A 27,938-nucleotide genomic window follows, 5' to 3' on the forward strand; every position below is an offset into this window, starting at 1 on the left:
GAAATACAGCCAGGGTTAATCCTATGAATCACAGATTCACATTTCTCACCGTGACATGTCAAAATATGTCCCATGATAATGGCCCATTCATATTATTAATGCTTCATAAATATCATAGCTGTAACTGTAATGCTTTGTTCTGGCTCACCTCTCTGTCCTCTAATGTTGAATTTCAGTAAGGAGTGTATAGCTCTGTGAAAGTCAACAATGGGCCTGTACTGTACATGGCTTATGGCAGAATGATCTAAACCCCATGTTGTTTATATTCATTGGATCTTGTCCCATTTTTACTCTTTTTTTTCTTTTTTTCTGTTTTGGCTGCTGTCTCTCCATCTTCTCCACTGAGATCTGCTTGTGCAAAACAATGGGTCCGTTTTCAGCAGTCACACCTCCTACATGGGACATGTCTCTTAGACAGAGCAGGACTGTTGGCCGGATAAGTGCACTGAGGACACGATAAACAAAGGTTCCCTTACCTCTGTCCATGTTAGGGCTTTCACTAAATCATCCTGATTTAACAGCCTGCTTCACTGCCTTGAGAAAATCTTGTAAAAGTAAACATGCCCTGTCTGTGCGCTTCCTTGTATTTGTGTGTGCAGTTAGTGTCAACAGCAGCAGCAATAGTTGTAGTAGTAGTGATAGTAGTAATGCAGCAGCGTGTGTGTGTGTGAGAGAGAGAGAGAGAGAGAGAGAGAGAGAGCGAGAGAGCGAGTGCACGCGCGCGTTTACGTATGGTTATGTGTACAGTTCATTCCTCACAACGAAACCTTTAACATTTTAACTCTCAGATAATTTGATAATGAATCGAACTGATTGAATAATTGATCGCGACGTTTATTGTCTGCCTGATCGCGTTATATTTCTGAAATGCTGCACGCTTTCATTTTCACGCGCCAGCGACTGCACGTCTGATGGCGTGCGCTGCACCCTGCTCGCTCACTGTACGTGACGTCAAACCAGCATGGCGGTCAAGGTGACTTCGGCATCGCTCTCTTAACGATTTTCAACCCTCTAATTCAACATGTCTGCATGTTTTCTGCTCGTTTTCTTTTGTGGGATTTCTCAAAGCTAGACTTTCTGTCCCTGTGCGGGCAGGGTGTCCGGGATGCGGTGTTCTCTGAGGCTGTAGCATCCCTGAGCTAGCCGCCGCCCGGCTGGCCTTGGTGACACATCCACAACCTAGAAGTTAGCGAGAGAAAGCTAAACAGCTATCGGGTTGCTAATACTGAGATAAAACCTGCTAACGCTAAATAAAGTCGAATCTTTTCACAGCGGCCGACTCTCTCACAGTTCGCTGTCGTCCTGTCGCTTTTTGCCGATGTAAATCTTTACATGTCATTGCGGCGGGTCGTGTCCTCTTCCTGGGTATGCTTTGTACTCGCTAACTGGCTGCCCAGGTGTAACATCAAGTCGGGCTGCTGTAGATGTTTGGCTCGTTAGCTTGTCGAACGTTTAGCTAGTTGTCTAACTTGCTCAGTGTGACGGCAGCCGGGTGTAACTTTAGCTCTGGTGCTGTCTTCATGGCCGTGTCTCCTTCTCAGCAGTGGACGTTTCAAGGAGACAGACACTCTCAATCACGTAGCTTGTTTTGCTTCAGGTTTTGTCGAGTACACTGCTTGGAAAACTTGCTTTGCACAGGAGCTTCTTCTTCTTCTTTTTTGGTCATGTAAAAAGCATGTTGACATTGTCCAGCAGTGTCATAATGTTATTTGACTGTATTGTTTTAGGTGCAATCTACCAAACGCGGGGACCCAAGTGAGCTGAAGGCAATCTTCCAGAAGGTAAGATTTCACCCAAACCAAATGAAACGCAAATGTTTCTGCGCTCAGTGTCGCGTAGACATAGTAGAGTGTGTGCGCTTTGTACATATCCATCAGATGTATATGTGAAACGGCACTGTATGTAGAAAACAGTTCAGCACTGCTTTCACTTGGTCAATGAGCCTGCGAGTTTGTCATGGGGTTTAAATTACAGCATTAGCCGCAGTTAAAGGTCCAGCACAGACTGCTGTTATTGCATTAAAACACAAGTGACTAAAACTGAATGTCTTTGATGATCATATTAATCAGTTAGACTAATTTTTTCTATTTTCTTGTCAGGAGTTGAAGCTTAGACATGATAGTGTTTCATATTTGTCGAGTCAGCAGCAGCTGTTGTGAGTGGAGAGGTTGTTTTGTTCAGTCCTGAAAGAGAAGTGTTAAGCATCTGCTTTTCTCGCTCTCTGTTGGCTTTGATCACCCGGGAATGTCTTGGGAATGTTTTTAAGGTTTATGAGGGCACTGTCATTTGGGAGCCTGGGGAGCTCCGTCAGGAGAGCGTCTGGCTTTTAACCCAAGAGTCCAGAATCAGTTTTCTGTTCAGACGGGATCGTCAGGTTTTCCCTCCAGTGCAACACAAGCATGGACTTGCATGTCAGCAGATCAGAGAGTGCTGTGTTACACCAGTGCTCATGTTATGTATTAAAAAAAGATTTAGAGTCACAGTAAAGGCTGTCCCATGTAAGAGGACACACATGCAGACTGGCATGTCTGTGACCATGAGATGTGCATGAGTGATTGCAATAAGAGTGGATGTTGTTAACCTTCACCTTCCTCCACTGTCTTCTTGCGTGATGAGTGTGTGACCTGCTGTGTGGTTGTCGTGTGGGCCGGCTATTGTCGGCATGCTGACATTCATAGGTCAGATAGCTTACAAGCTCATGCCAAAAACATCAGTTCATTCGTGCATGTCCAAGTGTCGCTCTGAAATGTCACTCAATGACTGCTAGACCAATGACCTTGGTTGTTCAGGTGCAGCATGAATTATCAGCCCGCTTTAGTAAAAGGTGGATTACACAGTCTATGTTGAATTTAATAATTTGCAACTGTGACAAATGGGGCTGCAGCTAACAGTTTTTTTCATTATGGATTCATCTGCAGATTATTTTCACAATTAATTGTTTGAAAAAATTTTTTTCCCAGAGCCCAAAGAGAAATCTTCAGACTCTTTGTTTACTTTCATAAATGACAAAGAAAATCAGCAAATTATTCCGTTTAAGAAGCTGGAACCAGCAAATGTTTGATGTTTTTGCTTGAAAAATGAAGCTCTAGTAACAAGTTAAAAATAACAGTGGAATAAGTCAGTGTAGTGTAGGATGTAAAACATGCACCTTATAATGTTATACAATGCGCACAGCTTGTTGTGACACGAGATTTCAGCGAGTAGCAAACAGCCTACAGTATACAGTGTTGTACTGCTGACCTGTGGCTCACTGAAAGCCATGTACTGGTCACGCTCCACACTCATGCCTCTGAACGCTGACCAAACAGGCCATCAGCTGCAGCACTGTGACGGCTAACAAAGCAGTTGTTCTTGATGTTGATTTAACTTTTTGCTTCTCTCCTCAGTATGCCAGTGTCGTGGACAAGGATGGAGAGAAGTTCATGACCCCGGGAGACTTTGTCCAGAGGTATCTTGGACTCCACACGCAGATCCACCACAACCCCAAAACTGTACAGCTCATCGCTGCTGTCGCTGACACCACAAAGGACGGGTACGTTCTGACTCAGAAACCCTTGCACACAGTTTAATGTCACTAATTGACAGTTTATTGCGCCGTCTGATCACTGCTTGACATTGTAGCCATTTACAGATAAGATAAAACTCTCAATGACTCTTATTTTCCAAACTGTGTTAGAGGTCTGGATAATAAATGATCTCATCTCACCTTTGTTGTCCTCATTGAGATTGGATCTCTGTCCTCCAGAGCAAAACCTGACCTGCGTGTGAGTCATTTGAGCCCCAGACTCTCTTACAAAACAGAGTTTTGTGAGTTGAGTTCTCTGTGACTAGATGAATTAAATGCCTTGTTAACAGCAGATCAGCTGCACAGATGAGTGCGATGCACACCATCACACACTCAGTTATTTTTTTAATGTATATCAGTGATTTCCCACCCATACTGCTTTAAATTGAGGAAAATCTGACTATCAATAATACAAGGGTATTGGGTCCTATTACAGGTATTATCTGACACAAATTTGCGTTCAGTGTCTGTGATAAAATGTTTTGATTGTTTTGGTTATAATCTAACAAGTATAATGTCGAGTCATAAGGATGATTGCAAAGAGATGGTTATTTTATACACAACCGATGCGTAGCTCATGTTGCACACAGCCTTGTTTCCCAAAAGGGACCTAAACAGGGACGTTATACTTATTACACACATATAAGCATCGAAAACAATAATATAGCATTGCCTATAATCACCCAGGCGTCGTGTGTGACAATGCAGTTCTGTTGAACGGTGCATCCTTTGGTGGCCCACGGTCATCATATACTCAGTAATTAAAGGCGTGTCTCCTTTCAACCGTCTCGCTTGCTCACTCTCTAACCCTACGTTTACACGTAGCAGGGGATTTTGGAAAACGGATATTTTGACCCCTCCGTTTTCAAAAATAACATCGTGCACACAACATCGCTTTCAAAAATGTTGTCGTTTACATGAACCCGGATAAACACGCCGTCGAGCGCATCATAACTATGCCAAACCTAAGGGGCGCGAGTGTAAACATAGGTCACTCACATGACATTAAGTATTCAGTTGCATGTTGTGACGGTTCGGAACCTTTAACCCAGTTTACATGCTGACAAATAGCCGGCATTTTCAGAAATCTCCACTTTGGCCGGAGTTTTTAAAAATGATCGTTTTCTGTGAAAAAAACTCTGTTTACGTGTAAACGAGAGGCCAAACCGCATGAAAACATATGCGTTTTCCCTAAGTGTAAACGTAGCCTAAAGTCGAACAGCAGCCTGTTTTATGTTAGCTAAAAACAAATATCTGTATGTTGTGTATGGATGCCAGCACATTGTACTGATTGTGTTTACACCACCCGAAGATCACAACACATTTACACGTATATTAACACGTGCTTTTCTTCTCTTGATAACGTGTGTGGATACAGATTGCATTTTAATTCCAGGTTTAAATGAGGTGTTAACCCAGAAAGACTTGTAGGTAGTTTAATCTTCGGTTTTCTTTCAGTTCACATGAAAACATTTTGCAGTATATGTTTGCATATATAAATTTTGTTTTTACACTAAATGTGGGACATGGTGAAAACTGTTGCTGGGAACAGAGCAAATGCTTTATTTGTTTGTGTGTGTTTGTGTGTGTGCTTATGTGGTGTTCAGTGAAGTGGTGAATGTGCTTAATCATACGTCTTTTCTTTTTTCCCTCTTAAACCACATATACACCCACAGGCTGATCTCATTCCAGGAGTTTCTTGCCTTTGAATCAGTGTTGTGTGCACCCGACACTCTCTTCATAGTAGCCTTCCAGCTGTTTGACAAGACTGGAACTGGAGCCATCTCCTTCGGTAGGGGCCAGTGTGTCTCTCTCTCTTTTTGCATGAGCTTTCAGTTCAGTTCACACAACTTCAGTGAATACAAAAAAGACAATATAGCACTGCAAAATATATTCAGCCATCAATTTTTGAAGAAATCCTCTAGTTTAATTGAAGTACACTGAAATATTTAATGTATTTGTGTGCCGTGTCATCAGAGCAATTCACACGCTTTCCTGCAGTGTTCTGCAGAGAAAGAATTTCCTAATGTGGCATTGTTAACCAGATTACTCCTCATCTAAGTCATTACACATGGATGGACTTACATAATCGCTCTCATGCACTGATTCTTCTTTGCCTCCCACTTCTGCTTTCTTTCTTATGTCACACACACACAAAGCTTTATCCTATGGCATTCGTCAGCACGAGTGCTGATTGATTCTTGAACGTGTGTTTTTGTGTGTTTGTGCTGCAGAGAATGTGCGGGACATCTTCAGCCAGACCACAGTGCACCACCACATTCCCTTCAACTGGGACTGTGAGTTCATCCGTCTGCACTTTGGGCACGATCGCAAGAAACACCTCAGCTACCTCGAGTTCACCCAGTTCCTGCAGGCACGCTACACACACGCGCAATCGTTTTTTTGCTTTCCCTTTTTTTCACTTTGTCTCTTACTTGCTATATTAACACTCAGCTTTGTGGTGTCATCTCTTTTTTCCCCTCCAGGAGCTGCAGTTGGAGCATGCACGCCAGGCGTTTGCCCAGAAGGACAAAGGGAAGAATGGCGTCATATCCGCCATGGACTTCAGTGACATTATGGCCACCATCAGACACCACATGCTCACACCCTTTGTGGAGGAGAACCTTGTCTCAGTGAGTGTTTGTGTGTGTGTGTGTGTGTGTGTGTGCATGGTGGGCTTCCTGACCGTAATTTGTATAATTTGTCACTCTGGGCACAGAGAATATCCAGGTGTGATTGACAGGATGAGTGTTATTTTCAGATGACCACAGTTCTGACTGCTCTAAATTAATTTTCATTGCTGGAAGCTCACTCATTTCAGTTCTCACTAGGCTATGACTTCTGCCACTTTCTGGAGTAACAAACTGTTAATATTTGAAATCTAATTGGGACGAAAGGTTTTTTGTTTGGCTCAAAATATGAAAAACAACACTAGTGTTTTGATCGCTGGCTGGTGGCAGCATAATCCACTCTGACCTGTAGGGTTATGAGCATGCACCCACTCAACAGAGGCAAATCCTCATCCGCTTTGCATCTGCAGTTAGTAGCCTTAAAGGACAATACTGGTCATTTTCAGCTGGAGCCTGGTGAATTTCTAATTTTGATAATCTTATAAGCTTGCTCAGGCTCTTCAGTGTTCTCTGGCGATTGGTGTTTCAACACATGCCAACTGTAATCTCCAACAGCTGAATGAGTTGTTATCCTAATGTACCTGAGACTCTTGTCACTGGCAGATATCCTGTTGACATTATAATTCAAGAAAAGGAGTAAAGTTACTCCTTAGCCCCCGGTGAAGTAAAGAAATAAAATAAGGAACAGTTTAAAATTTAATTTCTCTCCTCTTTGAGGTAACACATCCGTTAATATCAAAAACAAGCTTATTTATAGTGGAATCAGTACAGGTGATATCCTCTGCCTTTCTTCTGCCAGGCTGCAGGCGGCAGCACCTCTCACATGGTCAGCTTCTCGTACTTTAATGCCTTCAACTCCCTCCTGAACAACATGGAGCTGATACGCAAGATCTACAGCACACTGGCTGGCACGCGGAAGGACACGCTGGTGACTAAAGGTGCACAGACTGTTGCATGGCTGTGATGCGTCTTTGCCTTTCTGAGTGCGACAGGAATGTCCATCTCATTCTTAAAGGTCATTTTCGCTCGCTTCTGTCTCTCTTTGCAGAGGAGTTTGTTCATGCCGCCAACAAGTTTGGTCAGATCACTCCAATGGAAATTGACATCCTGTACCAGCTGTCAGGCCTGCACTCCCCCTCTGGGTAAACGCTCACTCAAAATCCTGAAATTCACTAATTCAAACCTCTGCACTCTGCTGATATTTACTGAAAGATATTATGATCTGTGTGGTGACAGTGATGTAAATAATGGGGAAATAAACGTGTGTGTATCAGGCGCCTCAATCTAACTGACATTGAGAGGATAGCTCCGTTAGAGGAAGGATGTCTGCCCTACCACCTGGTTGAAACCCAGAAGCAGGTAAGGTGTGTGTGTGTGTGTGTGTGTGTGTGTGTGTGTGTGTGTGTGTGTGTGTGTGTGTGTGTGTGTGTGTGTGTGTGTGTGTGTGTGTGTGTGTGTGTGTGTGTGTGTGTGTGTGTGTGTGTGTGTTTAACTTCTGATTCATACATAAGGCAAGGCAAATTTATTCGTATAGCACAATTCATACACTAGGCAATTCAAAGTGCTTTACAGAAGCATAAAAATACATTAAAATCACACATTTCAAAGAAAGAAAGAAAGAGAGTAGAAGAGAATAGAAAAATAAAAATAAAATACAATTAAAGGAAAATTAAAAGCAGAAACCAGTAAAAGACAATAATTTAGCATTTAGAATGATTAAAACCATTGAGCAAATACATTTACTTTAAGTAAAAGCTGTAGCAAATAATAATGTTTTCAACCCTGATTTAAATGAGCTGAGACTTGGTGCAGACCTCAGGTGTGCAGGGAGAATGTTCCACAGGTGAGGAGCATAATAACTGAAAGCTGCTTCACTTTGTTTGGTTCTCATTCTGGGAACACACAATAGACCTGTCCCTGATGACCTGAGAGGTCTGGATACTTCATATGGAGTTAATAAATCTAGAATATATTTTGGTCCTAGACCATTTAATGCTTTGTAGACCAACAGTAAGATTTTAAAGTCTATTCTTTGACTCACAGGAAGCCAATGTAGTGATCTGAGGACTGGTGTGATATGGTCCATTTTTCTGGTGTTTGTAAGGACTCGTGCAGCAGCATTTTGGATCAGCTGTAGTTGCCTAATTGATTTTTTGTTTAGGCCACTAAAGTACATAAATAAATAAATAAATAAATAAATAAACAAACAGTTTCACACATTCTCTATTCACACCATGAAAGCAGGATTTTGTCTTGCACAAGTGACAGAAACCACTGATGCCATGTGTGATTTTTTTTTTTTTTCTTTTTCCCATCAGGCCCATGGGGACAGCGGCAGGCCTGTTTGGCTCCAAGCTGCAGAGTCGGCCTACAGGTTCACCCTGGGCTCCATCGCTGGAGGTGAGTTATCCTGTGGCCAGAGACGGATGGCTGTCTGATGGGCACACAGCAGCATCTGATACATCTAGGCTGAAGAATAGTATTTAGTCTGTGTTTTCTGTGTGTTTGCATAGCTACGGGAGCGACGGCTGTGTACCCCATCGACTTGGTGAAGACCCGTATGCAGAACCAGAGGTCCACAGGATCTTTCGTTGGAGAGCTGATGTACAAGAACAGCTTCGACTGTGCTAAGAAGGTGCTTCGCTATGAGGGCTTCTTCGGCTTCTATAGAGGTAGGCCAGACAGGCAGCGCTTTGAAATGGCAGCTGCGTTCCCGTCTGCAGTCACAGCACCAGTGGTTTGGTGTTTGGTGCCCCGTCTTCTGTTTTTGTCATCTTAGCTGTTTTTCACTCTCTTCTTGAACACATATGTCATAAAATAACTTCCTGAAACCTCAGTTTTGTTTTGTTTGTTTTGTAAAATCAGTTCAAATGTTTTCTGTTTTCTGTGTTTTCCACTTTCTGTTGCTGACCAATCCCATTTTGGGCTGTGTAGCATCATACTAATTACAAGATAAACCTGTCATGATCAGCTTTTTTTGTGTCTTCTTCGTCTCCTCTCAGATCTGTTTGTCTTCGTTGGTCTCCACCTTCACGTTTTTGACCTCATGTCTTCTTTTCCATCTTCTTATTTCCTTTTGTTTTCTCCTCTGATGCTGCTGTTTGCCCAGTAATACTAATGAAATGAGATTCTACTGTCACTCAATCCCCCATGATGCCCCACAGGTCTGGTTCCTCAGCTTATAGGTGTGGCACCTGAGAAGGCTATTAAACTCACAGTGAGTACGTCCCCTGACACACACAACACATAATCCTCCTCACTGTGCATACACACTTGAAATAATTTATTTTATAGCTTCTTCACCAAAGGTAAAAGAAGGTGACAAAATCATACGCAGCACATGAAAATTAAATAATAAATAATAATTAAAAGTAAATTAAGCATCACATTAGGGCAGATTTACATAGAGATAATGACATTGACTGGCAGGCTGACTGACTTTGAACATTCCTCTGAATCGTCTTTGGTCTCATTCCTGCTTTGTTCGTGTCCCACAGGTGAATGACTTTGTAAGAGACAAGTTCACCACAAAAGACGACACAATTTCTCTATATGCTGAGATCTTAGCCGGTGGCTGTGTAAGTACCAGGTCCCAAACACTCTTGACTCTGCTTGTGAATGCATAAATGAACACTTGATAATAGTCCAGGCACAGTAACCCAGGTGTCTACCTCTTTAGTTGTAAAGGCCATTAAACAGTAACTTGTGCATGCGGTCTGTTTATTTGTTGTATCGCTTGCTTGCAGAGAGCTACTAACAGCCAACTGTGTGCATATAAGATGCAGGAGCAGTGTTTTGTTTTGTTTTGTTTTATGTGATTATGTGAACAAGCTCTTCTTCTCCACATTTCTTCAGGCTGGAGGCTCTCAGGTGATTTTTACCAACCCTCTGGAGATTGTGAAGATTCGCCTGCAGGTGGCAGGTGAGATCACCACTGGTCCTCGAGTCAGCGCGCTCAGCGTGGTCCGTGACTTGGGCTTCTTCGGCCTCTACAAGGTAATGTGTCGTTAGATGAACATTGTTTCCAAAAAAAAGTTGGTAGTGCTGTGTAACAGCCTAAATAAAACAGAATGTGATGACTCGCTAATCTTTTCTGACACATACTCAATTGAAAACAGTACAAAGACAATATATTTAAAGTTTAACCTCATCAGCTTCAGTGATTTTTGTATCTGCTTATTCTGAATTGATGCAGAAACACATTTCAAGCAAGTTTGGACAGGAGCAACTAAAGTCTGGGAAAGATGTGGAATGCTCCAAAAACACCTGTTTGGAACATTCCACAGGTAAACAGGTCCATTGGTAACAGGTGATAGCATCATGATTGGTATGAAAGGAGCATCCTGGAAAGGCTCAGTCGTTCACAAGCAAGGATGGGGCGTGGTCAAAGTTTAAAAACGTTACTTGACACACAGTTGAAAGTTGGATATCAACATCTATAATCCATAACTAATTAATACTGAAAATTACATGCAGGTTTTGGAACATGTCTTTTTCAGGGATGTCCCTGCTTATTCCAGCAAGATACCAAGCCACATTCTTCACGTGTTACAGCAGTGCAGCTTCATGGTAAAAGAATGCGGATACTAGACTTACCTGCCTGCTGTCAAGACCTGTCTCCCATTGAAAATACGCAGTGCATTATGAAGCACAAAATCCAACAACAGAAACCTCGACCTGTTGAGCAACTGAAGTCGCATGTCAAGCAACACAAGAATTTGCAAGAAAAGAATTTCACTTTCAGAACTTCAGCAGTTCGTGTCCTGAGTTCCCAAAGGCTCACTGAGTGTTGTTAAAAGAAAAGGCCCCTGTAAGGTTAATAGCCTTCATCCAGTAAAGATATCTGCAGATGCATCCCTGCCCATGTCGCATCTTCTCTGCAATATGTTGCAGGCATCGAATTCAGAAAGTTTATCAGTTTCTTGTCTTTGTACTGCATTCGACTGAATATACTGTTTGTCGAAAAGGATGTGCAAATGGTTGCATTCTGTCTTGGTTCACACGGCGTCCCACTTTTTGGATTCAGGTCTGTCCTACAAGCTTCCCACTGGTGGTTGCATGAGTATTTCTGCACTCTTTCTCTCTCATGATCTTTCTCCCAAGCACAGTCTCATTCATCTGTCTGCTCCACGTGTGTCCATGTAGGGTGCTAAAGCATGTTTCCTGAGAGACATCCCCTTCTCCGCCATCTACTTCCCAGCGTACGCTCACCTCAAGAGCCAGATGACTGACGAACACGGCAGGCTGGGAGCTCTGCAGCTTCTCACTGCTGGAGCAATTGCAGGTAACCTCAGGTTATGGGCTAAAGCGGCAGAAACAGTCATGTTTGAGAACACTCACCTGCACATCAGTGGACTGACACCATAGCTGCAAGCTGAATCAAGAAATGCTAATAGACAAGCTATTGGTTGTGACGTCTGACATAAGGGCTTAAGTCATGCAGACCTCATCTTACTTTGTAACTCTTACTTCCCAGGTATCCCTGCCGCCTCCCTCGTGACGCCTGCTGATGTCGTCAAGACGCGTCTGCAAGTTGCAGCGAGGGCAGGACAGAGCACCTACACTGGAGTCATCGATTGCTTCAGGAAGATCATGAGAGAGGAAGGGTTCAGGGCTTTGTGGAAGGGAGCTGGAGGTGTGTGTTTGTGTCCAATGACAGATACGCTTCACATCGTTTCTGCATGTAAGCCGTGTTAAACTGTGTCTCTCTTTCCTCCAGCTCGTATGTGCCGGTCCTCTCCTCAGTTTGGCGTGACTCTGGTGACGTATGAGCTCTTACAGCGGTGGCTCTACGTTGACTTTGGAGGACAGTAAGTTGAATTTTTTTTTAATGTATTTGTTTCTTCTTTGAAGGAAGGTGAGTAGTTGCACTGGTAAGACTCATGACCAGTCTGGAAGTACAGAACATAACTCTGAAATGCCTTTTTTTTTTTTTTTACATTCTGTTAAAATACTTATGTAATTTGTCACACCTGTTGTCATACCTGAGTAATGGTCGCTCTTGTCCTCATCTCTCCTCTCCACAGTCGTCCAGCAGGATCTGGGACCACGCCCAAGTCCCGCATCTCAGAGCTTCCTCCCATTAATGCTGACCACGTTGGAGGCTACCGCCTGGCCGCAGCTACCTTCGCCGGGGTGGAGAACAAATTTGGCCTCCACCTTCCCAAATTCAAGTCCTCCGGCGTGGTTTCCATACATCACCCAGAGCCAGTCACTGCCACGCCAGCTCAGGCTTCATAGAGGTCTGAGTCTCCATATCACTTTGCCATCCTTCTCCTCTACCAGGAGCCAGACACTTAGATAGATACACAGACAAAACACACACAGTTACGACACACTCCACGAACAGGGGCCATCATCTTCGGGACGAACAATCCCGGCCAATCCCAGTAGTGGGGGTGGAGATCTGGCTGCAGCTGCGGATGTAACCGAGCAGGCAGCGACGGGACCAGAGCGCCGGCTGTGCTGTATCTTCAGTGGCTGCATGCTCCTGGCATCTCCATCTTTTTTGTTCTTCCCTCCAGCATTTGTATAAAACAGAGTTTTGGGCACTCCTTTCTCTGTCTCTCTCTCTCATGAGTAGCTGATATGATTTTTTTTTTTTTTTCTGTCTGACGCTCAGTGTGAGTAGGACTTCTCTGATTGGACAGCGGGCATAGAAAATGTTAAGATTGGTCAGCGCAGTGTGTGGGCCTTCGCTTTTGATTGGTCCTCACACAGGCGCTATGTACTGTACATATTGTATAAGTGTACTGAGACAACACATTGGCAGGAAGCAGTAACGAAAATGTTACAAGACAAAGCTCCGTAACATTCAGTTAGTGGACCTATACAACAACTGTAATGTCACAGCAGCGAGGGGCCGCTGGTCCTGGTCTCTGAGAATCTCTCTTACTGATGTACAGAACTTTTCAATTCAGTGTTTTCTTGATAAAACAAGAATCACGAGCAAAGAATTAGGTATTAATAAATTAAATGTATCAGAATTCAGTCATTGTATTTTATTGAAATAAATCATCCATATGGTTTTAATTTTAACAGTATGTCTTGAGTTTTATTCCAATGGAAAAGTGCAACCCTCAACTGTATCAGGAGCAGTAACACAAGGACACAGGACAAGTCGTCAATGCAGAATACTGATCTTGTTATGTTCTATCAAATATGGTTACTACAGTGCGTTTTAAGCTCATTTTAAACATTGAAAGAGAAAGCATTTCAAGCTGAATTTTTTGACCAGCCCGGTGAGGTTGGACTGCTGCATCATGGAAGGAATGAAGGATTGGATGGAAGAAGAAATGAATGAAAAGCAATTCATGTTCCGCGGTAAAAATTTGTTTCCAACCTCAGCTTTACATCTCCATTTAAAACTCCCTGTAGTTTATTTGGATCCTCTGAAAGAGGACAAGTCAGGAAATGGTTTTCTAGTACTCATAACACAGGTTCAGAGTATAAAACCTTTGGTACAGGAAAAAGTTTTGAACTGTACTAGTGTCAATAAATTCAAGGCAAGCACAGTAACAGATTTTGCCTAGTAAAAAGCTTGTAGTGCTAATTTTAGGAATGGACTACTCAAGGTCTTCATACAAAGCAGCATTTTTTACAAAAAACAAACAAAACACAACACTTAAATAAGTGCAACCACCAGAATAAATATTAAATATTGTAGTGGTTAAAATGTAAGATTGACACACTTGTGCACAGATCAGAGTGGGCAGATGTAAGCACACTAGCTGTTTTAGTCATCAAATTCAAGTGCTGCTGAGGATAAAGAGGATCTGGGGCCGTCTTCATTAAGACTCCTAGTGCAAAGAAAATTCTTTGATGACGTTTTCCAAGAATTTCACCTTACAAGTAAGACTAGATCCTGGTAAAGGTAAAAGTTATGCACAAAGCATCTTCGCCCTTTAGAGAGCTCCTAAGATAAAAACTGTTCAGAGGACTTTTAAGAGGCTTAGGAGTTTCTTAAGCCGTGGAAGAAGAAATATTTTCCAAACGCTGAATGACAGTGAGTTAATGAAACGCGATAGATTAGATGGTGCAGGGATACTGTTTGTGGTTGATCTTATTCGATATGTGCTCTCCCACCTAATGCAATAACCAGAAATGAAGTGATCATAACACTGATATATTTGACAGCTGGAAAAATGCAGCAGTGATGAATTGGGTCTGTCAGAGCCTTCATCGGCAGAGTGATCACAAACTGTGATTTTTACAGCCTCATATCGTGACGCAGTTCATGTCAAGTCCACTGGATGGCTGAACCCTAACAAAGGGCATTCATGGACATAGCGGGCATCAGTGTTGTTGGTGTGATTGATGGGAGATGTCAATTAACAGAGCTACTTATGTAAGATGGCCAAAAATCATGGAAATTAATAAAAGCTGAGCCATTTTTCCCTTTTAATAGGCCAATCAAATAGATCATGTGCTGAAATTAGCAGCATGGTAACAATCGTAAGCAAATAAATGTGACAACTCTAAGCCTGTGGACAGGTTACTGCACATGTAGGCCAAACATTTTGGAGGCTACTTTTTAGTATGGCTCATAATGTCTTCAACAGAGATGTTCATGACAAAGTATTCATAATTAAATTAAATTAAAAACGTTAGGAGCTCTCAGAGAGGGCTTGTGAATACGGCCCCCGATGGCGATATGTCAGTTTTCCTTTTTCACTCTGTTGACACACACACCTTGCTAGCCGTGTGTACAAGCGTGTCTGGAAAATATTAAAACATGTAAAAACACTCAAATGGTAATAAAAAGGTGCAAGTACAAAGGTTTGCATATTCAAAAAAGAACTGAGTTGGTTGAGGCCTCAGGAGAAGAGCAGTTTCTTGGAGCCCTGAGGATGTCATCAAAGCTAGAAGTTTAGAGTGGACAGCCACACCTACGCTGAAAATCACTTCCCTGTATTCCTCTGACTGTTGAACTTCCAACCACTTAACTGTGGCTACTACTACAACTACTACGCCTGACATTCATTGTTCCTACGAATGTACTCTAAAACCCTTCAAGACACTTCTAAAAACACATCTACAACTTGTCTAAAACTGTCTTTTCTACCTCTTCTAGCTCTGCACATCTCCTCAGGCCAATTCATGTTGTAGTAGGTGGACAGGTTGGAAGCCAGTGTCGTGTAGTGTGCTATACGTGTGGAGTGTACTGCAAAGAAATTTATGAGCAGTTGCCAGCGTGGAGTTTGCAGCATCAGACGTTGGCCAGCTCCTCAGCCTCGTCTCGGTTCTCATTGATCTCAGCCAGCGTCCTGACGAAGCGAGTCCACTCATCAGCCTTCGGCACGCAGATTTGCTGCAGACAGACAAAGGATGACGTGTCAAGCATGAGTTGGAGAGAGTGATGCCTGAATATCTGTACCAATATCATTTGTTTTCAGTAAAAGCCAGTATGGAAATAACCAAAGCACCGCAGTAACATGGGATGATATCTCACCTCCCCGACATCATAGACCTGCACCTGTCCCTCTGAGTCCCCAGTGGCAATCTCTTTACCAGAGTGAGCCCATCTCACACGGTTCAGTGCTGGAGCCCCCTCCACACACACACTGGCAGTGGGAACCTAAAACAGCAAACACCAGCATAAAAAGAAGCAGATTCACGGGGGGTCCTGTCTCCTCCTCCTGTCAACCTTCATGCTAAGCTAAGCTAACCAGGATCTAGATACATGTTAACTGTACATTTCATCAAAATGTCACACTATTCCTTTAAATGATGAAATTAAGGCTTAAGGTTTCAGTGCATCATCTATGTGCATACTTCTGTATCATTGTTGAGGTTCCACAGGTCCAGGCGTCCGCTTAGGTCCACACAAGCAAACAGAGCAGGGTGTGTTGGAGACCACATCGCATCATAGACATAGTCACAACTGTCCTCGAACGAGTACAACGGACGGGTACTCTGTGCAGAAGAGTGGAGGGAGAACTGGATTTATCGTAGGAAATATGACTAATCGCACATCTAATAGTGTGACTGTAAATGTCTCACCTTAGTGCTCCAGAGTTTGACGGTCCAATCAAAAGAGGCGGAGATGAAGAGATGAGAGAAGTCAACAGGTCCTCCAGCACTGTGACAGCTCAGCCCGGTCACCGGACCATGATGGCCTTCAAACACCTCTGTGATACCCGCCTTACTGTGACACACACATGAAAACAACTGAGAGGACTTCCTACTAATTAACCTCTTTCCCCCAAAGGCTTCTCCAGCACTTGTTAGAATTTTTACTTTCATATCCTGATTGTAAACCAAACAAAATCTGCCCTTAGGAAAACATTTGGCGCTAATGAGGTCAGAGGTCAAAGAGCACCCACCTCCCGTGGCGACAGGCTGTGTAGACAGAGCCATCCTCGCTCCCCACCACAAAGTTGTTGACGTCGCCCAGAGGAAAGGCCATGGAGGTTACAGCCACCGCTTTGCTCTGCTTGAACACCAGCTCCAGACTGTCCTGCAGGGAAGAGCACGCGCAGCCTCAGACGGACAGACAGACTGACGCTGCAACTAATACTGATGTATAGATATGACAGCACATCTGTACGGCATCCAGACAACCTCAATGTACCTGTGGCTGGGAGAGCATGTCCAGGCTCCAGGAGCACATTTTGCCATCAGTGGAAATGCTGATCAGGTTGTTCGCATTTTGGGTTCCGACCACATTCACACAGTAGACTGGATGCTGAACACAGCAGAAGAGCAGAAGAAGATCAGAGGACTTAGACAATTCACAAAGAAAAACAAGGACAGATGTAAAGACGCAGAGAAAGAAAATAAACACTGTGTGTGTGTGTGTGTGTGTGTGTGTGTGTGTGTGCGTGAGCTCCTGTGCATTACTGTGTGTGCAGCTGCAGACAGGGGAGTTCTCTGAACAGGGGTGCGCTTGTTGCTTCTGTTGTCCCATAGGACAATCTGCCCAGAGTACGTCCCACCCACCACCAGGTTAGGGTGAAACTTGGCAAACCCGGCTGACATCACCTCTGACTGGAGGAAGACAATTATACATTTTAAACAGATCTGCATGAGCCTCAGTGTTTGGTTGTATTAAGCTTAAAAGAATGTCTTTTGTTCCAGTGGTTTGTAAAGGAACATACCTGGCAGTGGAAGATGTACTCAGGTGTGCCCTTCTTGTACTTCAGGTTCCAGACCAGTGCGACTCCATCAGGCTCGTGGGGAGCATCCTCGTTATTGTTATATGAGGCCACCAGCAGCTCTGGATACTGAGAGGAACATGGCAGCCATTTTTAGATGCTGAGAAGAGTCATTTTAAGAGTCACAAATGACTCAACGTAGGGGATTTTCAGTCAGTCTAACTGTGCACACACATGCTCGCTCTGTCACTTGAGAGTCAACACACACAGAAGAGTGGGGACTAAAGGTTAGACAGGATAAGTGTTCAGGTGGAAGAGACTGAATCTCTACCTGGAGTGCAGTTTTGGACATAAAATAATAATAGAATGAATTTCTCTGTGGGGATCAATGACAAACAAAGCCCACCTGAGGAGACCAGTCGAGACAGGTGACCACTCTGTTTTTAGTCCAGCGCTCATCTGCAAACTGTCTGTTCAGAACCAGCTTTGCACCTGCCTGCAGGTCACTGGAAGGAACAGAAAAATAAGAAAACAAAAGATTGCCATCTGTCTATCATTTAACTTCTATCTTTTATATTTACACAGTTTCTTTTCCTCACCCCTCCTTATCTTCGAGATCTCTGCCGCTGTAGTCGAAGCAGACGTCCACCTGCTCGGCCAGAGCTCTCTCCACAATCCTACTGCCTCGCTCGAAAAACGACAAGAACTCCCCGGAGTGCAGAATCTGCAGCTTCTCTTCCTCTGTCAGCTCTTTGGGAGTGTCTACTCATAGATAATTAAACAAGAGATGAGGGAAATAAAACACTGTGCACTGTTTCCTCATTAATCAGCACTGTCGAAGCCTGCCACAGTTACTGGTTAACAGCTTGGTCACTTTGAAAGTTTACGTTCCGAACTTTTTTCCTTACCCTCCTCCTGCTGCTCGTCCTGTTCACCTTTCTCCTCCTGGGTGTCCTCTGCCGATGGGGGAGCACTTATCTCCTCATCCTCTTCCTCATCTGGAAAACACAGGCAGATTTCATTTGGTTCGGATTCAGCAAAAGTAAAAGCTCGGGAAACGTGTTGCCGTCCATGTTTGTTTCACCTGCTTTCTGATCAGTGTGTGTCAGCGTCTCAGTTGGTGTCTGTGTTTCTTTGGAGTAGGACACCATTTCCTTCGGGACAAAGTCCACCTGGGTCACTTTGGACATTCCCAGCCTCACAGCTCCACGTCTACACACACATACAAACACATACCATTGTGGAAATAAGCTCACACATATACAGGTTTGCAGTATAAAGCAGAACTGAATGCAAAGTTTCCAAGCAGAGACATAAATAATGATGTACAGACATAATATTAACACGTTTAGACAAGTCTAAGATGAAACCACAAAAACTGAATAAAGCTGGAAGACAAGCAAAAGGAGAGAGGAGGAGCAGTACCCCAGGAGCTCAGAGTCGGAGTGGAGTTGCAGAGTAGAGGGGTCAGGGTCCCAATGCAATGTCCTTATACAGCCAAACCACCAGACGATGTTAGTAAGAGAAAGACAGGACAGACAGAAAGAAAGAGGAAAACAAGAGGATGAAAGCAAACACAGAAGACAGGCAAAAGGTGAGCCACATAAGAGATGTTAAAGATGGGAGAGACAGCAAACGAAGAGGAAGAGAGACATAGAGAGAAGAAGAAGAAGAACGGAGTGTGTGTTAATTGAGAAACGTCAGCGTGCCGGTGAAAAGGCAAAGAGGAGACATGTCAGAATTCATCAGGTATATTTACCATGTTAATACACACACATTTGGCATGCAGGTACAACCTAACATTACATAAAAAATGACCTAAAACAATCAATTCTCATATCTCTCTCTCTCTCTCACACACACACACACACACACACACACACACACACACACACACACACACACACACAAACGCACAGACCTTGGTCCTGCATTTCCATCCCCAGAATCTTGGCTTCCTGCATCGCTGCCCACTGATTTGTTGGAGGGAGACATGGGGGCGGGGACTAGGTAGTGAAACAGACACGTATCTTCTGTTACTACCCTCAGGGGCTGAGCTGTGAGTGCGTGTGTGTGTGTTTGTGAGTGTGTCAGTTGATGAATGGTTGAGTGAGTGAGGGAGAGGAGGAGGAAGTGAGGTATGGAAAGAGTGTGTCAATGAGTGAGTGAGAGAGTGAGTGAGTTTGCATGCAGTGAGGAGGACAAAACACAAAAAAACAGACAAAGGGGAGAGAAGAGAGAATGATAATAAATGGCAGGCAGGTTTAGGTGTCATGCACAAAAGTTATATAAAATGTTCAGATATTGTGTGAGGTGGGGATGAGGGTGGGGACTGGGGGGGTGTGCCAGTGACAGAAACCAAGCCAGACAGCAACGTTAGAGGTGACATTTGTAAACACTGCAAATCCATCAGGCAAAAGACCAGAAAGTGATGGGAGATAAGCAAGGGCGAGCGGTAAAAACAGAAGCATGCTGGCACTGTGGGTTTACCGTGGGGTATATCGGGGGTGATACCAACGCTCTGCAGCAGAGCCTCGGCCTCCCTCCTCTTCCTCTCCAGGTCAGAGTCTTCGTGGCTGACAGAAGACCCACCACCAGCCTCAATGCTGCGCTTCGAGTCTCCCTGCAGAGTACGGGACAAGCTAAAAACAAAGCAGCACCTTGGCAGGTTCTTCAGATATGCGTGAAATTGGAAAACAGTCCAACTTACATCCTTCTTCTTCTTCTCCTCTTCTTTTCTCTTCTTCTCCTCTCGAATCTGGGCAATCCGCTGTTTCTTCCTCTCGAGTTCAGCCTTCAGCTCACTCTTGTCGGACATACTGCAGGAGGAAGATTTAGACAAGACCAAGAAAAGGCTCTTAAAAAATCCTTCACCCCTTGCTCTTGTATTTTCTCTTTGAATTTGACAGGAGACCCTCATTCAAGTGCAGGACTTCAGTGTTGGTAAATATCAAATATGTCCTTGAGCTGCACAGCCATTCCCATAGGGTGGCTAATCATGTAAAGAGAGCAACCGGAAAAACTCTTTTACGAAATCCATTAAGTATGTCACTATTGTAATTAGACTGTAATAATTTTATTGCTCTATCCTGTGAGTCCATGTGAGTACTGAGGACTATGTTCAAACTAAAGCTAATTTATAGACCAGCCCTGAGCAGATTGTTTAGGCTCAAGTGATCAAACACAAGCTAAAATGACTAGTTGATGAATGGATTAGTCGAATGACAGAAAATAAATAAGTATTTTGATGATCAATTGACAGTTTAGTCATTTTCAAAAAAAAAAAAAAAAAAAGCCACACATTCTCAGTTTTCAGATTCTTGCAAAGATTTTTGTGCGTTCTTTTTCATGCATGATGGAGAACTAAATAGCTTAAGAGTTTTGGACTTTATAGACCAAATGACAAAATGAAATGTCACTTCTCCATTTGTTGCAATCTTAGATAATAGAAACACTTTACTTGCTTTGACAGTTTAACCATATATGTAGAAATAAGCTTTTTATGGCTTACTTTATCCAGAATGAGGCCAAGCTTGTTAATAACACTTGAAAAGATAAATTCAACAGCTACAAGGTCATTCAATAAACAAGAGAAACTGTGCCCAGCAGCAGAAAATGTGTTTTGTTCAGGAAGCTGTGCTTTGCCTTGTGACTTTCCCTGTTTGCAAACTGCACCTATCAGTGCTGCACCGTCCTGGCTGTGATGTCTGGACCAGCAGCTGTGCAGCAGCGCACGGTCGCCCTGGGCCTGTCATCCCGCTAACATGTGAACACCAATCAGCTCCTCATAACAATGTCCTCTTTATCTGTTTTCTCCATAATGTCACGGCTACCCATGAGTCTGTGAGAGGGTGTATTATTCCAGAAATATCCAATATAAATATAAACCTATGTAATTACTGTTTCCTGTTATATTTTTATCCGAAAAATAAATACTCTTCGTTTATCATCCTGACTCTCATTTTTGTACGTTTGGCTGTTAAAAGTCAGAGCCAGAAGCGTTTGAGTAAATGTTGTAGCTGATATTAGCCCTGACATGTAGCTACACACACCAGCTACAAACTGGTCCAATGTCCATAACAGTTGGACAACCGAGATGCTCCAGCACCCTCCACCCACTGTCATACTGACTGCAGATACAAATTAAATCTGGCTATTGTGTCTTTTCGCATTACGTTTCTTCATTACAGGTCGCCGGTGTGTTGAACGCTTCACGTTTTAAAGCCTTCCTGCTGGCACGAGGACGTGTCAAAACATTTTATAATCTCATTAACGGCCGCACTGTCAGCTAGGTTAGCTATGTTAGCATGCTAATCTCCATGGCAGCCGGCGGGCCTGCTGTTATAATAAGCGACTAACGGTGGCATCGCAAACCAACGCCCGAGCCTCTCTGCTTTCCTGTCCCGCTTACTGACACATTAAAAAGCGACATGGTCGTGAAGGCAAACTAAAATACCTGATATCAGTAGTTGGATTTAAGCAGACAGATGACAATAGAATCCAGTTTCGTGTCCGTTTAGTCTGAACAGAAGTGATGGAGGTGGAGACTGATGATGCTGGAAGCTGGACTGTAGTTTACTTCGCTCACTGCGTCCTTCTTCCTCGGCGTTTGGTCGCATACTCGTTGAAGTAGAGTATTACCGCCCCCTACTGAGGAACCACAGAAAGCCGAGAGAGATACGGGACAAAGAGGTCCTTTAGAGCTTCGCCCTGACACACTTCTTAACCTTATTCTACTCTATTTTACCTAGAATTTGATATTTTATTGTGTGGTTTTATGCACTGTCTTTACTTTCAACCTTATTTCAGTCTTATTTTACATCTGTTTTTATGTCCATTCTGTCTTTTTTTAAGTAAAGCACCCGCTTGGTGCATGTGATTCCTTTTTTGTAAAGCACTTTGAGTTGCAATTCCTGTATGAAAGGTGCTATATAAATAAAGTTTGTTATTATTATTTTTTTTTACTTTCATGGAGACCTTCTTCATGGATTTTGTTCAGCCTCAGCTATTCTTTGAACTGCAACCTATTTGTTGGTAGTGCTGCAAGTAGGATTCTGATCATTCATTTAAGTACAATGATCAATACTACAAAAACAAATTACAGTAGAAGTGTGGATTAAGTATTCATAATGTGGAATGACCCATTCCAGAATGCCAAATTTCATAATGTATTTACCACTGGATAGTTGAGGTATTAACATAGAAGCAGCATTTTTGGTGCAGTCAATTTTAACTACTACACTTTAGTCAAGAATATAACAGAATATCTAAGAACTGGACCAAATGTATTGTAATTAAAATCCTAATCTGTAGTGATGGCTCCTTGTGGCTGTCTATAAATGCAGCCTTCCTACAATCCAAAATGCAAATTAGCTACAAGTGCATTCACTCTTCTGAATCCTGATTAACCTGTTAGGGGGCAAAACATTCTTCATCTGCATCTGCACATGTTTACTCGTGTCTCAAAGTTCCCATTAATTCCAGGGCAACCGGTCGTGCTTTGCTGGAACAATGTCATTTGTTTTAGTCTGTGGCAGTTTGATTGAATGTACTTTATTGGGAGTCCACCACTGTAAATACCACGGGCTAATATTCTAAAAGGAAATATAAAATCACTCATATTTATTACCATCATCCATTTTTATTCTTTTTTATTGTTTTTCTTCCATACAAACATTTATTGCGCATGTATTACAAACACCCATACAAACACACAGCACAGTCATAGTGTTATTTGTCATGTGGAAAAACTATGAGCATGAAAGCCTTGTTTTTAATGTCTGTCCTGTAAAACATTGGATGACTTGCATGATTTGACTTGTCCTCTTAATGTGGACATGCTCACAGTCCTGCCTTGGTTCGGTCTTTGATTTATTTTGTAGTCTTACCATACGTAGAATCATTTCTTAAGCACTTTGTTTTTACTGTTCTGGAGCTGGGTTGGCATATTTAAAGGGGTCGTAAAGGTCACGTTTGAAGTCATAAGGGTCAAAGTAGGGCGAGAGGGGTTTCTGGGTGGCTGGTGCTGGAGGGACACTGTCCTCTGCTTTCGCTACTTCCTCTTTCACCACTTTCTCTTCAGCAGGTTCGGATGTTTCCTGGATAGGACGGGGAGGGTGATCGATGAGGCAGTCAGGGTCCCAGTATGGGTCACAGTCATACTCCATACCTTTAGCAGTGATAGCAGGAGGGGGAGGTGGGGCAGACTTTTTGGGAGCAGGAGGAGCAGCAGGTTTTTGGGGAGGAGCAGCAGCTTTTATCTCCTCCTCTGTTCTGGGCCCACAGGAGGGGTTGAGTCGTGGGTCACACAGCACTGGAACAGCCCCTGCTGGCAGGTAGACGATCTGAGGTTTGCACAGCGGGTCTTTGGGGTTACACAGATAGATCCTCTGAGCATTTTCCAGAGGGTCTGGGGTCGGAGCAAGGGTGGTGGGAGGTGGAGGAGGCTGTGTGGTAGTAGTTGGTGCTGCAGTTGTAGTCAGTACACCCATGACACTTTGGTAACTGGAGGCATCTGGGCCATAGGTCAACTCCAAGTGACGCATCTGCTGATACAACATCCTGATCCTGTCAATCTCATAGATCTGATTGAGAAACACAGAAACATAGCAGAGAGGAAAAAAGGTTTTTAGTTGAATGGTGAAGTTCAAGTTGAACCACATATGTAAGACTGTCCAATCAGCCATAACTTACTCCTTCAATGTGCCCTATACTGCTGTAGTAGCGGTAATAGGACTGAAAATCAGGAGTGCCTCTGTACCACTTTGGGTCAGTGTTCCTCTTAGGTCGAGGATTGGTCAAGAAATCGTGTGCCTGAGCAGAGTCAATGCTGACTGAATTCTCTGTGAAAGAACAAGGTCAAGAATTATAAAGGAGGAAAAAAACAAGTCATTTAAACTTCAATTTGTGAGGTACTTTTTAATTTTTGAGATTAGCAGTGGCATCTAAAAACATTCCAATACATGTAATAGTCATCACAGAAAGTATTATTGTAATAATAATATGATTAAACATGAATACAAGGCACTCTGGTTTTTAAAGTTTGCAAGATAACTTAGAAGTATGAAGACAGACAGTGGCAGTTATAACAGTAATAAAAGCAGGTATATGCAGAAATAGACTTTAGCATACTATTCTTATGTCTTGACATACATTCACTTATACATTATATACATTAACTTTGGTGAAGGTACTATACAGCCCTTAAATGATAATTTAAATATAAATTTCATTTGTAGCATCACTCAAATGACTCCTTCTGATTAGCAGCACACGTGTGTAAGATTACAATCTGTTAGAAGATGGCAGATTACATACTTCCGGGATTCTTTATTTTCCCCAGAGATGTTGCTTCAAGCAAACCTGAAGGGAGGCAGAGCACATATAAAAGACACTCACCCCGAACAGTGCAACACTTCACTCTGCAAAGCATCACACAGCAACCAAAGGAGACGTTCAAACCATGTGAACAGAGATATCAAGAACTACAATTTCCCATGCCGTCATCATTCAGCTGTTTATGAATAAGTTTGAACTCCTACACAAAGGTCACATGAAAGAGGATTAATTCCATGCATTTTAGATAGACAAACCTGGTATTAGCAGCAGGCAGCATAGCGCCCTCAACAGGGACACCAGGGGGGTCATCCTTGAAGTCTGCAAATGCAAATCATGCAAAACCCTGATTATTTTACAGTCTGTCTGTCTGTCTGTCTGTCTGTCTGTCTGTCTGTCTGTCTGTCTGTCTGTCTGTCTGTCTGTCTGTCTGTCTGTCATCACTGCTGTTATTCACAAAACAGACAATCAAATTATCCAAAATATGTGTTGAAAGCACAAAAACAAATGAAAGAAAGGTGAAAACACTCAAGTATCACACTCCATGACATGAACCTCAAAATGAAGATACCCTGCTGGCAAAGCTAAAAATGCATGAATAAAAAAAAAAAAAGAAAAAAAAAGAATAGAATCACCTGCCACTAAGATTCATGCAATAATCATATTTTTCAGTTATTACAGAACCTTACATCATAGTAGTTTAGTAGAACCAATTTTCTTTTGCTTTGGCATTCGCAGATTATCTTTTGAATACAATTTTCTGCACCAAGACAAGAGAACTGACAAAAAGTCAGTGCAAAGCAAAGTTTGCCTCATTTGAAAATCTCTACTTTTACACTTGACACAGCAACTGGAGTGAAAAAGAAAACCAAACCTGCTCACCTGCTGTTGCATCTCTCAAGTCCTGGTCTAATCCACTGCACAACATAACTGTTCATAAATACTGCTGCTAATACTGGGGCCTGTCCATTGGCCACTGAACGGCAAGCAGGCCTAACTCCACCCCTCATGCTTTTTCTGTTGAGACGTGGAAGAGCTCATTAGCACACTGAACATGAAGCAGCAATAAAAGACCAACTTCAAACAAAATGTGACTCTTGTAAAGGTGCAAGAAAACAGCCCTGTGAGAGCAGGGCACCTACTGGGTGCACAGGCAGACCAGTCATAGTCCTGGATGAAGCCACCAGTGGAGGCAGGATCTATGCATTCCAAAAAAGCATTTTCCTAAATCTTTAGCTGACAAAAATGGATATTTCTGTTTGTTTCATGGACAAAATATGCAAAATGCAGTGAGATGCACCATCCTACTGTAACCCGACTCTTGACAAAACATGCCTGGCAGGTAAAAATTAACCCTCTGTCAGGAAACAGCTGGATATGCCCTTTTAACTCTGGTCTTGACCAGTCAAAAAATAGAGGGGGAGCCGAGTCAACTGCTGTTTAAGTCCCCAAGAAATATGCAAGAATTATGGGCTAGCTCGTCTAAGCACCAAGTCAACATAACACAGCCTGGGAAATCTTGTCTAGAGACTTCAAAACACCATTTTTATTGTTTTTTCCACATTGATACAAGCATTTCTGAATGCCTGTATAGGAAAAATACACATAACTGCACAAAATAAGTTACAGAGTTCTTATTCTGTGTTCACAAGTTTGGCAATTTCCTGCCCAAACCTCTTTTCCCTTGTCTTATATTCTGTGTCCTTCCTATCTCAGTCAGAGAGAAAACCTGGAAATTTTCCTTTTTTTTTCTTCCATTCGTTTTTTTTAGCTGAAGAACTTTTTCTTCATTGCATTCTTTTAATTTTCTTGAGACTGTCTTCATTTTCCTCCACTCTTGCATGTCGACACAGTGTTTGTCATTTCAACACTGAAGCAAATTCTATCCTTCAAACCAGGAGGTAAGGCTGCGATCAAAGAGTGCAAGATGGAGACAGGGAGTCTATAGGGGTTCTACCAGGTGGCTAATGGTGAGCATCATACTCTAATTGCTCTGTGCATATGACAGAAATGGAAGGGTAAGAGTACCTGTTACTCTTAAATGATATACATTTATTTTGCCTGTACAGTGAGACAACCAGCCGCCCCACGAAATAAATCAACTTGTTTTGCAGATGGTTTAAGTAGGGCAAAAAAAAGAAAAAGGTGCAGTGCTTTAAGGAATCTGACATTATTATTACTATTTTTGCAGGCTTGTCAAAGTAACACTTTTTTATACTGGCAAAATGTAAACATTTATATAACAACAAATTGAGCCATCAGTTTAGCACTTGTTACCACTGATTAAAGTCAGTCTGGATGAGTCTTAGTCAGTTTGACAGTACACTGAAGCGATAAACTTAAGAATGAACTATCACACTTGTAATGGCTCTAAAAATTACAACAGTAAATGTTACAAAGGGTTTACAATGTTGAATTAGATTTTAATTTATATCTCCATTGTTTTGCAAAAGGAAAATACAAAAAAAAAAAAAAAAAAAGTTTCAAGGATCTTACATCCTGTTGCTAACGACATTAAAACACTTTTTCGAAAGATGATTGCATGTGACCTTGGTGGTAATATACACTTCTTTACTGTGGCCAATCACCTTATTGCTCCCTGCTCTTTATTTCAAGTCATGCTGTTAATAAAGGAGACCATGGAATAGTTGCATTACTGCAATGTACTAATGTACACAACGTGTGTTGCACAACTTTACCACCACGTCTAGGGTATCAATTATCATGGCCTGTGCCCCTCTGATCTTCAAGAGAAATTATACCTTGTCCTGGAGCTCTCTGCAGGACAGAGGATCAGCTCAAGAATCATGTTTTTAGCTCTATACCCTTCACTTCATACCTTTGGGGCCTCTGTGTTGTCTTTTCTCAGCAACAATATATCTATACTACATTTCAGAGGCAGATATTTCACTTTTTACTCCACTACATTTATTTCACAGCTACAGTCACTGGTGACTTTGCAGATTGAGATTGGCTGTTAACACAAATACTTTTACTTGATTAAAATGTTGAATGTCAGACATGGTATTTTTTGCACTATGCTTGTACTACTTAATAAAATTCTTAATACTTTTCCACCAGTGGAAAAAGGCCTATGCAATGAATAACTGAAATAAATGTAGAATACAAAATATGTTTATTGCCTCCATGTGAGAAGTGATTTGTCCATAATTTGCCGTCTGTGGAAAGCATGTTGCTTAATATCAAATGAAAGACGTGTTCTTGAAGTGTCCTTCTGCCACATACAGTCTTTCCACTAGGTGGCAGCATGATTCAAAACCGGAAATGTCTGACTCCTTATGTCAGTTCCTT

The 27,938-nt window shown here is 42.6% G+C and overlaps 3 protein-coding genes across 6 annotated transcripts; 1 reads left to right on the top strand and 2 right to left on the bottom strand.

The window, feature by feature from the left end:
• The first annotated feature begins 687 nt into the window (after positions 1-687).
• LOC139339475 (electrogenic aspartate/glutamate antiporter SLC25A12, mitochondrial-like) lies at positions 688-13,233 on the top strand. The gene is made up of 18 exons (XM_070975108.1): positions 688-973; positions 1,728-1,781; positions 3,387-3,532; positions 5,242-5,357; positions 5,800-5,939; positions 6,052-6,198; positions 6,995-7,133; positions 7,244-7,337; positions 7,470-7,554; positions 8,514-8,595; positions 8,709-8,867; positions 9,360-9,412; positions 9,693-9,773; positions 10,051-10,191; positions 11,341-11,479; positions 11,672-11,830; positions 11,915-12,005; positions 12,222-13,233. The coding sequence occupies exons 1-18, from the start codon at positions 962-964 to the stop codon at positions 12,433-12,435; spliced, it is 2,052 nt and encodes a 683-aa protein (XP_070831209.1). The 5' UTR covers positions 688-961; the 3' UTR covers positions 12,436-13,233.
• On the bottom strand, positions 13,176-21,902 carry LOC139339476 (dynein, cytoplasmic 1, intermediate chain 2a-like). 4 transcript variants are annotated; one of them, XM_070975110.1, is made up of 17 exons: positions 21,748-21,890; positions 20,002-20,110; positions 19,782-19,914; positions 19,213-19,297; positions 18,717-18,779; positions 18,376-18,503; positions 18,200-18,289; positions 17,891-18,053; positions 17,698-17,797; positions 17,295-17,420; positions 17,038-17,184; positions 16,769-16,882; positions 16,521-16,654; positions 16,198-16,342; positions 15,970-16,110; positions 15,647-15,772; positions 13,176-15,505 (listed from the first exon to the last, which is right to left on the bottom strand). In XM_070975110.1, the coding sequence occupies exons 2-17, from the start codon at positions 20,107-20,109 to the stop codon at positions 15,404-15,406; spliced, it is 1,905 nt and encodes a 634-aa protein (XP_070831211.1). In that variant the 5' UTR covers position 20,110; positions 21,748-21,890; the 3' UTR covers positions 13,176-15,403. The 4 variants fall into 4 exon arrangements, with proteins under 4 accessions (XP_070831211.1, XP_070831210.1, XP_070831212.1 ...); XM_070975109.1 differs by having other exon boundaries at positions 19,213-19,348; positions 21,748-21,877; XM_070975111.1 differs by lacking the exon at positions 18,717-18,779 and having other exon boundaries at positions 19,213-19,348; positions 21,748-21,902.
• A 1,310-nt stretch (positions 21,903-23,212) lies between these two features.
• and3 (actinodin3) lies at positions 23,213-24,938 on the bottom strand. The gene is made up of 4 exons (XM_070973952.1): positions 24,884-24,938; positions 24,609-24,653; positions 23,985-24,133; positions 23,213-23,875 (listed from the first exon to the last, which is right to left on the bottom strand). The coding sequence occupies exons 1-4, from the start codon at positions 24,936-24,938 to the stop codon at positions 23,213-23,215; spliced, it is 912 nt and encodes a 303-aa protein (XP_070830053.1).
• Between the last annotated feature and the right edge of the window lie 3,000 nt (positions 24,939-27,938).

Source organism: Chaetodon trifascialis, chromosome 11, assembly GCF_039877785.1.
Source record: "Chaetodon trifascialis isolate fChaTrf1 chromosome 11, fChaTrf1.hap1, whole genome shotgun sequence".
Classification (NCBI taxonomy): Eukaryota; Metazoa; Chordata; class Actinopteri; order Chaetodontiformes; family Chaetodontidae; genus Chaetodon; species Chaetodon trifascialis.